The sequence below is a fragment of the Clarias gariepinus genome, chromosome 11 (genome assembly GCF_024256425.1).
Source record: "Clarias gariepinus isolate MV-2021 ecotype Netherlands chromosome 11, CGAR_prim_01v2, whole genome shotgun sequence".
NCBI classification, from domain to species: domain Eukaryota; kingdom Metazoa; phylum Chordata; class Actinopteri; order Siluriformes; family Clariidae; genus Clarias; species Clarias gariepinus.
Window position 1 is genome coordinate 29,102,501 of NC_071110.1, and position 13,861 is coordinate 29,116,361.

Sequence of the window (13,861 nt, forward strand, 5' to 3'; positions counted from 1 at the left end):
GTGTGTGTGTGTGTGTTGTACCTGACAGATTACCGTTCTCATGTTTCTTGAGGTGCCGGTCCAGGTTGGTCTGTTGGCCAAAGCAGCGGTCACACAGGTGGCATTTAAAGGGCTTCTCTTTGTTGTGGATGTTCCTGATGTGGCGTTGCAGATTTGATGAGATACTGAACGAACGATCGCAATACTTACACCTGCCATGAAAACACACACACACACACACACACGCACAAATGTAAATAATTGAACATTTCTCTATTTAAGGAATAGTAGGACAAGAGGATGAAAGGATTCACTCACACACACACACTCACACACACACACACACACACCTGAAGCTCATTTGCCTGCTCTTGCACGTAAAATCTTCATCCTTTTCCCTCAGTCTTTCTCTGCCAAGTATTTAGCGTGTGTGTTATTTTAGTGTGATTACAGATTCTATCTGTCCTCCTGCTGCAATCCAGAGAAACACACTTCTCTCTCTCTCTCTCTCTCTCTCTCTCTCTCGTCTTTTTATGTGCTTGATATTTTGTGAGCTTGGACTTACAGCTGTTTGACACAGATGTGTGTATGTGTGTGTGTGTTACACCACTAAAAAAGACAGACATTATTACTCAGCTGTCTTTTTTGGCCTTCTGCCTCCTTCGCCTCATCATTTTTTTTTTTTACTAATCTCTCTCCCTCTTTCTCTCGCACTCTATTCCCTGCATGCCGTCACCGTGGTGACAGCGACTGTTATTCATCGCCCAAATTATTCACTACAATTAGAATTCTTCCAGACTTTCACGATAAAAAAACATACAAGCCCTCTGCGCCCCTCGCTCTTTATTCTCCACTCCGTTAAAGAATGTAGTCCGAAAATATCTACAGCTTAAAACTGTGTGTGTGTGTGTGTGTGTAGGTGTGTGTGTGTGTGTGCAAAAGAGAACGCATGTGTCTGTGCACTTTCATCACAGGTCCCGTGTTCCCACACTGCTGAGCGCTCACTGTGCGCACACACACACACACACACACACACACACACACACACACACACACTTAAATACCCTCAGACAGTATCCTAAAACTGTGTGCGTGTATTTGTGTGCATTTATTCGTGTGTGTGTGTGTATGTGGGTATCCGTGTGTGTGAGTGTGTGTGTGTGTCTTACCTATAAGGCTGCTCCCCTGTGTGTGTTCTGAGATGCCGTGTGAGGTTAGCTGAGCGTGGGAATATTTTGCCGCAGTATCTGTGTAGGAAGGAAACTCCTTTTTAGTGGCAAACAAACGAAACTCACACACACACACACACACACACACACACACACACACACAAACACACAGAACAATAATCCTACCCTAGCTTTTTCAGACTCGCAGCATGCTGTTCGAGTCAATTCGGGACTTTCATCAAAAGTACCGTTTTGACTTGAACAACACCTCTTATTTAATTATAACCTTCCGTTTTATTTTCGAATCAACATTACAGTTTATAACCACAATTTTTACTCATGAGAATAAATTATAAGCAGTTAATGCGTTGGAAACGTTATCTAAAAAATCATCAGCTACAAGATAACTAGAATGTGGTCAGAAATAGCCATGCTGTTCAAATGCATTAAAACATAAAAACGTATACACTCCTAGATTATTATGTTTATGTGTCTCTGTGTGTGAAGAGCACCTGCACGTGTAGCGTTCCTTGCCCTTATGCAGCAGGGCTTCGGGCAGCGTCGTGGCCGGAGCTCGGAAATCGAACATGGAGGGAACCGAGCGCATGATGTCCCCGGCGTCTGACTTCAACGGCCCGAACGCTTCCAACTTCTCCGCCATGTTTTCTATCGCTGACATCTGACAAAGAAGAAGAAAAGAACGAAAAAATGTCTTAATACTAAGTTACGCATCATTTTTGTTATTTTCTTTGCCAAACAAGCAAACAAACAAACAAACAAACAAACAAACAATAAAAAAATTCGACTGAGAAGAAAGGCTGAGTGACTCAGTAAGGGATTAAAAATGTTTTTTTGGTGTGTGTGTGTGTGTGTGTGTTATAAGTTTTGTAGCTCATCATCTGTATAAGTCCCTGTTTGTCACGTGTTTAAATAGACGAATCAGGCGACCAATCAGATTTGAGAATTTCAAATTCACGGCAACTGACATAGCGAAATATGTGCATGTTAACTGGAACTAGGAACAATAGAAATCCGTACGGCGTAGTTATAGCTGGTTAATCAACAAACACACACACGCACACACACACACGCACGCACACACACATGTGGCTGGATGGAAAAAGGCGCACTGCCAATCTGCTAATGAAGTCGAATGTCTGCTTTCATCAGAAGTGGACTAATTCTCAGAGGAGTACTGGGACTCACAGCTGTCTGACATGGCAGTGTGTGTGTGTGTGTGTGTGTGTGTGTGTGTGTTCATATGCATATATGTATGCATAAATTCTATATATTAAAGTGTTGCTTTGTATGGATGGATGTCCATGCCTGAGAGTACACATACAGTATTCAGGTGAGTGTGTGTGTGTGTGTGTGTGTGTGTGTGTGTGGCATGGAGTGATTCATGTCCTCTGTTGGGCAGTAAAGCATTCGGCGCACAATGTGAGCAGACAGCACATTCCTCAATATGAAAGATGTTGACATTAGCGATCAAGGGCGCGACAGGGATAATAATGATATCGTCAAGCCGAGAGAGGGATAAGGGGAAGGGAGGAGAGAGAGAGAGAGAGAGAGAGAGAGAGAGAGGAAAGAAGAAGATGAGAGACTTGGCGGCGACGAGCGGCTCCACGAAATCTACATTACTTTCGCACGTATTGGATTTCTGCTGTGGGTTCCTTCACTTCTATGTGCATCACATTTATTACAGGTTGGGTTACAAATCAGTGGTGAAGGGGAGAGCAAGTGCACTGTAAAGGGCGTAAAGCAAGGGGACAAGGAGGGGATTGGGGCAAGTGCACTCTAAAGGCCACAGAGCAAGTATAGAAGGGGGTGGGTGGGGGCGCAGAGAGAGAGAGACAGACAGACAGACACTGAGAGAGACATACAAAAAGACAAGGAGAGACAGAGAGACAGAAAGAGAGACAGAAAGACAAACAGAGAGAGTGAGAGGTAGAGAGAGACAGACAAATAGAAAGAGACAGACAGACAGATAGAGAAAATGAAATACAGACAAAGAGAGTAAGACACAGACAAATAGAGTGAGAGACAGACAGACAGACAAACAGAGAGAGAGACAGAGAGAGACAGAGAGAGAGACAGAGAGAGAGAGACAGGTTGTCATATTTGTGCTGTGAATGCATTATGCATTAGCGGTAAGTTGTTTATGTTTATGCTAATGCTAATGCTCAATAAAACCCTTAAATCACTCTAACATAAACTGCACTAAATCTCTCTCTCTCTCTCTCTCTCTCACACACACACACACACACACACACATTAAGTATTTAACACAATAAACGAAAACCCTTTAACTACACATCAATCTTTTTCTATTTTTTCTATTTTCTATTTTTAGAGGAAAAATTTCATCAATTGAGACCAAATGATGGACAGACGGACAGAGAGATAGATGGAAGGATAGTTTTCTGTGATACACAAACAACTTTCTGACTAAACTGTCTTGAAGATTGATAGAAAATTAAGCAAATCAGGCAAATAAGGAAGAAAGAAAAAATAAAGATATTTTAAGGATATATATCTCATGTCTTTAATTAATGCTTCAATTTATACAGAAGGAATGAGATGGAGAGAGAGAGAGAGAGACAAAGACGTGAATAGATAGATAGATAGATAGATAGATAGATAGATAGATAGATAAATAGATATTTTTTCCACCAAACAATGAATCAAAAAATTTTAAGTTTGCAACAAAAAAAATCAAGAAAAGACATAAAGAAAGAAAGGAAGGAAAGACGGAGGGAAAGAAGTGACTCTGTAGAGGGAAAGCGTTCGCCTGCTGATTGCTGTGTGGAGCTGAGAAAGCTTTCATTAGTCAGATGCTTTCTCCACTGTTGATCTTATCGGGGTGCCAGATGTCTAAAATTTGGAAATTCCCTGATCCTGCACCCAAACACCAACGACCCCACCAACCACACACACACACACACACACACACACACACACACACACACACACACACAATTGTGTCCCAGAGAGACGACCGGCTGCTTGATGATGTTCTGTAAATAATCATGTTCTTGAATGTTTGCTATTATCAGAGGCAGACATCAGAAATAACAACTAGGGACACACACACATACACACACATACACACACACCATCACACACACTCTTACACCATCACACACTCTTACATCATCACACACACTCTCACACCCACATGCACACAAACACACGAAGTGAGTGGACACTGAAACAGTCATACACACACACACACACACACACACACACACACACACACATATGAAAAAAACCCTCTCTTTTATGGAACACCTGATAGCTTTGCTAAATGCAGTTTTCACACACATGTGGTGTAGAAGATGAAAGAGCAGCTGCCATAACCTTTAATAACGCAACTTCTCTCTCTCTCTCTCACACACACACACACACACACACACACACACACACACACACACTCACAGATGCTGTGGGAACGGCGTTCCTGTGTAATGCATGACAAATGGCTCGCGGGACTGGAAATAATGTTCTCTCATTAGAAATGATACATGACTGGCTTCTGCAGTTTCTCTCTGATAAGACGGTGATTAATGACCTTACTGACTGCACTCATCTGTGTGAGACTTGCCTTGATGGCCCGAGTGTGTGTGTGCGTGTATTCATAAATGTCTTTTACTGGTATTTCAACTGAATTCTAAGTGTGTTTGTGTGATTAAAACACAAAAATATTATGTAGTTTATTAATACTCAATGTTATAAGCTCTTTGTGTATGTGTGTGTGTGTCTGTGTGTGTGTGTGTGTGTGAGAGAGAGAGAGAGAGAGAGAGAGAGAGAGAGAGAGAAGTTATATCATAGGTAGTTAAGACTTGTGGATACTCACCCAGGTTCTCTGATCAGGCATGCGAAGCTGAAGGTAGAACAATAAGGAACAACCAAATCAGAATCAAGGATTGAACAAACAAACAGATTGTGATTATTTGAAAATTGGCAAAAGGGATTTCTGCAATATCAAGATCATTGTAAAACAACAACAACAACAACGAAAAGTGCAAGCATGCAAACATGAGCATCCCTTCACGCTGTTATCATATGTGGGAGTTCAAAAACAAAAACTAAAACTTCCCAAAAATGACTAATTTTGTTAGTTTTAGTCTATATCACTTAATCATTAAAACAGCAAAAACGTAAAGAAGATCATTAAAATGGACTACAAAGTCAGAAATCTAATGAACTATAGCTACATTTATGGCATTTGGCAGACGCCCTTATCCAAAGCAACTGATAATTTTATCTAATTATACATCCACGCAATCGAGGGTTAGGGGCCTCGTTCAACAGCAGTATCTTGGTGGTGCTAGGGTTTGAACCTGAGACCTTCCTTTCAGTAGTCCAATGCCTAAACCACTGAGGTACCCATGCCCCTAGCTAACTTGAATGAACCATTAAAGTGTCCCAAGACGACGGTTCCATCTAATATAACAAACGCATAACTTAGCTTGAATAATTCACGTGGACCATCGAACTTTACAAGTACTCCGTTTAAAAAGTACCGCAATGATAATCATCATTCGTACTGATCAGACTTATTTACATCATTCATAATTTATCATGACTGTTGGTATTCCTGCCCGCGATAGGTGAGGGCAGTGTGTGTTAAACAGTAAAGTGGATGCTGATAGGCCACCTCGTTAGGCTGTGTGTGGCGCGCATGTGGATGCTATCGAGCACAGACATTGAGCAGACATGCAGTATAAATCTGCCTAGTCAAACAGCCTGTAAAATAGAAGCTGGAACAGCCTATAAAACACTATAGCAGAGGATTCTGTGTGTGTGTGTGTGTGTGTGTGTGGCAGAGAGTGAGACAGAGCACTGTTAAAAATAATGTGTAATTCTAGACCTATGCGAGGGAATAGACACACACACACACACACACACACACACACACACACACACACACACATACTCTCTCTCTCTGCATGAGGGCAATATTCAGTGGTAACATGGAATTATACCATAACATCCTAGCTGAAGGACTTCTCACCCAGCACCATCTGTCTGCCTAACAAATCTGCTCAGTATCTTTCACAACATGCAGGATGGAGCATGTGGAGAACAAGCTAAAACTAAATGTGCTAGAACTAAGACACACCAATGTGGTCCAGGGGGCCACGGGTAGCTCAGTGGTTAAGGCATTGGACTATGGTTCAGGAGATCCCAGGTTCAAACCCCACAACCACCAAGTTGCCACTGTTGGGCCCTTGGGCAAGGCCCTTAACCCTCAACTGCTTAGAGGTGTAACGAGATAAAAATGTAAATTGCTCTGGATAAGAGCATCTGCCTAAATGTACAACATATATCATTTGATATTAGCAAAGTTCGAAATGCACTTTAAAAGTAAACTTTGAAGTTAAAATCTAGAACCCATAAGGTTTGTCCGTATAGGAATCCTTGAAAATTGTATGTAAAACCCAACAAAAGAGTTCAAGTGGGACAACCATAAACTATGGGAAACCTTTTATGAACACTGGGAAATCTGAGAAAGTCAGGTGTTTTGTAGACTACTTGGAAAACACTGCAGGAACCTTACCTGTGGGTGGAAGAGAAAGCCTGGTGTTGGACGCATATACTTTTCTTTCAGCGCCTCGAACGGATCCGTCGCTTTTCTCTTCTCAACCCTGCTAAAAGTTCAACTTCAATCAGTTCTTAGGCTAAGAATATGGCTTCAGGTAGAAAAACAACCTTCTCTATTTCTGACTTTATTTTGACAACATTAGCTATGCTACGTAACCATACGATGGTACCGAGAGGGGCTTGTGATTGACAGTACCTGTAGATCGGGTCCATAAAGAATGGGGTGGGTCTTGCATGCTGGATGGTGGAGTCTGATTTTGGTGGCTTTGTCTCAACTCGGTCTTCTGCAATTATGTGGTTCTTCCGCGAATCTGCTGATCTATGGCGTGAGCTCCTGCTCCGCCCACCCAAACTCAGGTCCAGTGGCTGGTCCTGATTGGCTGAGAGCATACGTGGTACCTCCAGCTTTGAGGTGGCGAAAGTCTGCGCCAAGCACTCCTCTTTGCGCTTGGTGGTGAGGTCGAAAGGAGATTCAGCAGTACTGCCTTGTGGTTTCTTGCTTTCTTGTGATGGGCTCTTTGGCTCTTCTTTCTGGCCTCGAGGTTGAAGATGTTCCCTCTCATGAAAGGGATAGACTGGGGGAGAAAAAGCAGGAAAGAAGGGGAGAGGAAACATGGCAGGGTATCCTAGTGGGTCCCCTTTCTTATTATGTAGTCCTGCCAGTCCTGTGGAGCCAAAGTATTTCTCTGCAATAGATGCAATGGCTTTGATGGAATCATTGACGGCCCCAGAAACAGCAGTGCGCTCATCCAAAGTGGGAGACAAAAGCCCTTGTGCAGGCACATCAGTTCCATTGATTTTGCCAACACTGCCATTGCTGGAACTGCCATGGGCGGGGCTTTGCCCTGTGGTAGGACTACTGGATCTTCTCTTTGGTCCTTTTCCATTTTCCCGATCCCTTTCTCGATCCCGGTCACTTTCAGGATCACTGTCCAGTTCTGAACCGGAAGTACTCTCTAGTTCGCTTCCACTAGGTGTGCTAACATCATCCAAATCACTGCTCTCCGAATGGTCACTTGTCTTGATGCTGTGTCTCGTCTTGCTGGCAGAGCCTTCTATCAGATGCTCTGGCCCATTTTCTCTTCCTTCCCCATTGATTGAATGCTTTCGGAGGCTCATCAGGAGGTCCTGGGTCTCTTGAATTCCAGGCACAGGTGAGGATAATGGTGGACTCTTCTGAAATTCCAGGGCTGGTGGGCTTTTTAAGGGAGTTGTGGCAGGAATGAGGGGTGGCCGGTGGTAGAGTCCAGATGGGAAGAGTCCTGGAAAACTGAAGGGGAAAGCTGCCGGGGCTGCTGGAAATGTTAGTCCACCATGGTGACGGTTTGGACCAAAATAATCTGCCAAACCAGCAGAGCCTGGCCCCAATCCTAGAGCTGCCTTGTCAATTCCAGGGGTGCCAGGAAGAGCCATACCAGGGCCAAAGAGCCCTCCTGCGGCAGCAGCAAAATGGTTTTTGCCTTCGCAGAAGCGACGGTGTTTGTTAAGAGAGGAAGTGGTGCTAAACATCTGGCCACAATCTTTGCACTTGATCTGTGTCCGACAGTCTGCATGCATGCGCTTGTGCCTGCACAGGTTCGAGAACTGGGTGTAGGACTTGTGGCACACCTCACCTGCAGACAATCAAACACACGGCATAAGGGCAGGGGTGGACAGATAATTACGTAACGCTATACATACACACCAACAGTACTTGGGCTTACAGAATAAGATGGCAGAAGAAAATAGGAGCAGATAAGAATATTCTCTTGTTCACACACCCAGGGCAGAGTGATACTGTGAGACAATGACATATGGTGGCAAAGGGACACCGGCTGAGTCTAAGAGACAGCACAATGGCTCTATTTTGGTCGTGAGAAGGAAACCGAGTTGAATGAATCCTATCCTGCAGGTCCGTTCCCATGGATTACCCTCACTGACCTGTCTCTCACACACGCAAACACATCTAAATTTCTTCAGATGGCTCCACATGATTGAAGCAAATCCCATAGTTTCTTATAAAGCCCCTTTCCCCCTAGCTAGTACACTCCTCGTGAATAACTGTCTTCATCACAAAACCCTTGTATATAACCAGCGCTTCAACTCGCACACAATGACTCAAGTTTAATACAATAAAACCGTCATTTATATCTCAACACGCAACACCTTGCATGAGTAACTAAGCCGTTAAACCATCAAGATAACTCATATTTACATGTCTCATTACAGTCCCAAATTTGTAGGGAGGAAGATGGTGAGGTGTGTGTGAAACAGTGAGTGTGTGTGTGTGTGTGTGTGTGTGTGTGTGTGAGGTATTAGGTGTAATGTTAAATTCTGCACTTAGCCATGTTTATAGCTAAAAGGCTTCCTTAAGGCTGGGATCAAAAGAGCAAGTGTAAATATTAGTGTGAAGGCAGAGGATGACACTCAGCATAAATGTATGTGTGTGAGTGTGAGAAAGAGACAGAGAGAGACAGAGAGAGAGAGAGATCATGCCTTTCTTCCTGCTCATATATAACTCATACCATCACTGAGAAACAGGATGATCCGGTGCGAAAGTGAAAAGGGAGGGATATGAACTTTGTGTGTTTTGTCAGTTTAACTAAATATTATACACATAATTTGGCATGCTGATCATTCTGAACATCAAGAAAGGAAATTAAAGCCTGGACCAAGGGTGTGTGTGTGTTGTCATATCTTAGTGAGGACTAAAACTGTCCTCACAAGGAAAGGAGTACCTTAGTGTTTTGACTTTATAGGAATATTTGTTACATCAACATTTGTCCGGTCCCCACAAGGAAAAGTGCACCTCTTTAAAAAAAACAAAAAAACAAAAAAAAAAACCAATAGCTCCAGCTTTTATTTTAAGGTTAAGGTTATAAGTTAGGTCAATGGTGGGTCCTCATAATGTCAGTAAGACAAGAAAGTGTGTGTGTTATGTGCATTGGTTTCTTGGTGTTTGCTTGGTTATCATATATGTGTGAGGGTGTGTGTGCGTGTGTTTTGTTATATCTTAGTGAGGACCAAATGTCCCCACAAGGATAGGTGTCCCTCAGAATTTTGACTTTATAGGGACATTTGTTATGCCCAGTAGAAACAGTTGTTCGGTGCAGATAAGAAAAAGTGCCTCCCTTTAAAATAAATAAATAAATAAATACGCTAACTTTTTTTTTTTTTCAAAACAAAAAGGTGCTTTTGGTTACTGAGGTTAAGTTTAAGTTTGGATTTAGGTTTAATGGGTGTACAGTAAGCATGTTGATTGACTGAATGAATGTTTAGGCCACTGGTAGGTTCCTTATAATGTCATTAAGACAAGAAAGTGTGTGTGTTGTGTGCATTGGTTTCTTGGTGTTTGCTTCATTATCATATGTTCTGTGTGTGTGTGTGTGTTTTGTTATATCTTCGTGAACACCAAATGTCCCCACAAGGATAGGTGTCCCTCAGAATTTTGACTTTATAGGGACATTTGTTACGCCCAGGAGGAACAGTTGTTAGGTCCGGACAAGTAAAAGTGTAAAACTAAACAAATAAATAAATAAAAGATGGTACTTTAATAGTAAAATAACTTTTATTTTAAAACAAAAAGGTGTTGGATTTAGGTTTAATAGGTGTACGCATGTTGAATAACTCCATTAATCATTATGCCAAAGGCAGGTCCACTTAACATCAGTAAGACGTGAAAGTGTGTGTTGTGTGCCTCGGTTTGTGGGTGTTTGCTTGATTTTCGTATACTCTGTGCGTGTGTGTGTGTGTGTGGACCACCCTGCTTAAACTAAGTACTGTTTTCCAATCAGATTTGGACTTCACATAATAATCCCTGTAATATTCTGATATCAAGATTTATCCCAATCTGAGAGTCATCATACGTGCATCAGACTGCTGCACGCACACACACCCTGTAAGTAGTTCATGTACAGTTCACATGCAGTTGAAGTGGATACGAACAAACAAAGCCCCCCACAGATACCGCTGTTGGCAGGGTTGCTGCTGTGTGTGTGTTTGTGGTCATTAGCTGTTGTTAGAGTCGCTCGTTTAAATGCTGATGGCTGCAAATGGTTGAACTACATGTGGTAGCTATTTGTCTGGAATGGCCAGAGTTCCCTTGTTACTGTGTGGCCGCGGGAGATGGCAACATCTCAGCGGCCGCACCGAGGTCAGTGTGTACGGGGTCAGGGCATCGGGGTCAAGGGACAGAGATCAAAGTTCATGCATAGGTTACAGTGTCACAATGCATTTGGTTATTGAGCAGAGAATGAGCAGGTGATATAAAATGAGAATGGAGGAAATCACTACCTTTATGAACGTTTTATTTTAGATGCACAGTAGAAATAGCAGTTGTTTTTTTTTTTTGTTTTTTTTACATCGCTTTAATAAAACGAAATGATCCACTGAATCACGCCGACTCAGTTTGTTTACTGCAGATGTATGCATGCGGTCATGAATTGGTTTCTTTTTTCGCTAATTAAGTTCCATGCTTTTTTTCCCATCCTTAAAACTGTATACTAAGAATGCATTAAATAAAGAAGTAAAAACGTTGTGTAATGCATGGTACTTAGTCAAGCTTAGGGCTTCTGAGGTCAAAGGTCATGTGTCATAAACAAGAGGGTCATGATTAGACCTTAAATCCAGAGTCAAGCATTTTAAATTCAGAAGCAGTTCTACTAGCGTGTAACATGCTACCGTTAGACACAGATCGGCTAAGTGTGTGCGAGTGTTTGTGTGTGCGTGTGTGTCAGACTTACATATGAAGGGGGTGAGAGACTTACACATGAAGGGCTTGACGGATGAGTGGATGTGTTTGTGCTGCTTGAGACCGGACGACGTGGCGAAGGTTTTGCCGCAGTCGGGGCAGGCGTGTGCCCGTGCACCAACGTGCTGCGAGCGGATGTGCCTCTGCAAGTTGCTTGGGTCTGTAAACACCTGCTGGGTTAGAGGGACGCACACACACACACACACACGCACGCACGCACAGACACACACATACACACACATACACACAATATCACAAGGCCATTCAAGTACACGGAAATACACGCATGCCGGCACACAATGGCAGTCACATGTGATGACAGAGGGATTCACACACATGGAAAGACACAAGGAGAGACCGGCATACGTAATGTTCTCACACGGTACACACTTCATCGGATACTTAAGGGGTTCTTGTGTATGAATGACAGGAAGGACATACAGAAACACAAACATACACAAACATTTATAGACATGGATATGACCTGGATAATGCCAGTGTTTACAAAAGGCTGGGACACACATACACATACACTCCAAAGAGCACAGACACACACACAGAAATACATGCACGATTAGAATTATTTACTCCCATGAAGTCCCATTTAGAGCATTACATAAGTATTTCCCTCCAACACCCTTCCCCACAAATTTTAAGTGCTGCGGTTAATAAACAAGTGGAGGTTTCGGCGATTTCCTGATGTCCGTCAGCTATCTAGGTGTCAGATTATATCTAGCCATCTATCATTAACAGGCAGCCACAAAACCAGGAAGCAGACAAAGGCTTAGGAGAGCATTCAGAGAACTAGCAGACAAGTGAAGTTTCCTACGTACATTCCCGAATTTCTTTATATTGTATATTTTCTTATATTTTTTTTCTATAGATATATTTTCTTTCCTTAGCTAAAGTTATTTTCTGTATTTTATTTTTAAAATTTTGATTCCATATTTATTTCCTATTAATAATCTTTTTATTTTTAAGGTCACGGGGTGGTCGTTTAAGCATTTCACCTCATATCGTACTGTGTATGACTGTGTATGTGACAAATAACATTTTGAATTCTTCTTTTTTATTGTTTTATTTATTGTGTTCGTAGCCGTTTAAAATGTTTTCAATCATGCAAACAAAAAAAAAATTAAAGGTTACTATGCAGAAACAGTGTAGCAGCCTGGAAGTTATTCGAAGGTTGATCGGAGCAGTTCAGAGACTACGTAGGAGGGTTGTGCCTCTTCCTCTTTAGAGCCTGAATTCTTAGTTTAGTGTTAACATGGAAAGCTTGAAACTGTCACTCCTGGAGCAATCATTCGAGAAAAACAGAATTTTTGGTTTGGAAAAAATAATTTTTATTTGGCCACGTTATGGAAGTTAATATTGGCATTAGGTTGTTTTTGAAAGTTTTATTGATGTCGGAACAACATTGGGATCGTGTTGATTAAAAGCCTCAAACAGTAATTTCAAAAATGACATCAAAATAATATTAATAGCAAACTGATGTTGCTCGAACTCCAGTGGCTGCGGTGAGAGCGCTGCATGGTTATCCCCGGACCACTGGGGGGCGTGGTGTTAATGCTAGGAAATGTGCAGCCGTTTACCGGAATCGTAAATTGGAAACCAGCCAAAAGGGTAAAAAACAAACAAACAAACGCAATACTTTCCTACGCATTCCTGCTCCTACTCAACAGTACTACACTCTAATAGATGCTTCACTGTGTATTACAGAAAAGTGCAGCAGGCTCAAAGATTCTGTAGTCAAAAGTGCAACAAACTGCAACCACATACTGTAGGAGGATCGGATTTAGTTCGTAGGTTCGTAGTCGAGTGACCAAGAATCAAGAATTTCAATTAGGGACAATTCAGCATGCTCTCACAAATAATAAATAGAAATAATGGGACATGGGCTTTTATGGTCCATTCTACTAAAGTCTGTTACTCCCAACCAGAATTTTCAAACAGAACACCCCCTCAGGTCTTCTTATCTATCCCTGAGTTCAGTGATTCAACATCATGACTATGAACGAGTTATGATATATATTCTAGTAGATGTTAACACCTTAAATACAAGACACTTCCTTATACCAACTTCCACACACACACACACACACACACACACACCAGCGCGCACACTCTGCCGATGTTCGGACTCTACCTTGGAGCAGTTTTCACATTCGTAGTGCTTGCCGCTGTCATGTGACATCTGGTGGCGAATCAGGTTGGACTTCCAGTTGAAGGCCTTCGGGCATTGGTCACATTTGTACTCCCTCTCTTCTGAGTGGGACAGAGAGTGCGCCTCCAGACTGATGAGAGAAATAGAGAGAGAAAAGAATAGGAATTTGAATCATATCAACACTTGTGGAGAAAGTGGGAAAAGTCCCCTACA

At 42.3% G+C, this 13,861-nt stretch overlaps 1 protein-coding gene across 11 annotated transcripts in view; it reads right to left on the minus strand.

Moving 5' to 3' along the window:
- The window catches only part of mecom (MDS1 and EVI1 complex locus), a 157,167-nt gene that overhangs the window by 7,422 nt on the left and 135,884 nt on the right, over window positions 1-13,861 (minus strand). For 4 of the 11 annotated variants that reach the window (XM_053507214.1, XM_053507211.1, XM_053507221.1 and 1 more), the window contains 8 exons: window positions 13,631-13,778; window positions 11,477-11,657; window positions 6,952-8,368; window positions 6,712-6,802; window positions 5,005-5,031; window positions 1,661-1,827; window positions 1,149-1,226; window positions 22-191 (listed from right to left, as the gene is read on the minus strand). In XM_053507214.1, the coding sequence (XP_053363189.1) occupies window positions 22-191; window positions 1,149-1,226; window positions 1,661-1,827; window positions 5,005-5,031; window positions 6,712-6,802; window positions 6,952-8,368; window positions 11,477-11,657; window positions 13,631-13,778 (2,279 nt within the window). The remainder of the gene's footprint in view (window positions 1-21; window positions 192-1,148; window positions 1,227-1,660; window positions 1,828-5,004; window positions 5,032-6,711; window positions 6,803-6,951; window positions 8,369-11,476; window positions 11,658-13,630; window positions 13,779-13,861) is intronic. The other 7 variants (XM_053507215.1, XM_053507219.1, XM_053507218.1 and 4 more) reach the window with 7 other exon arrangements.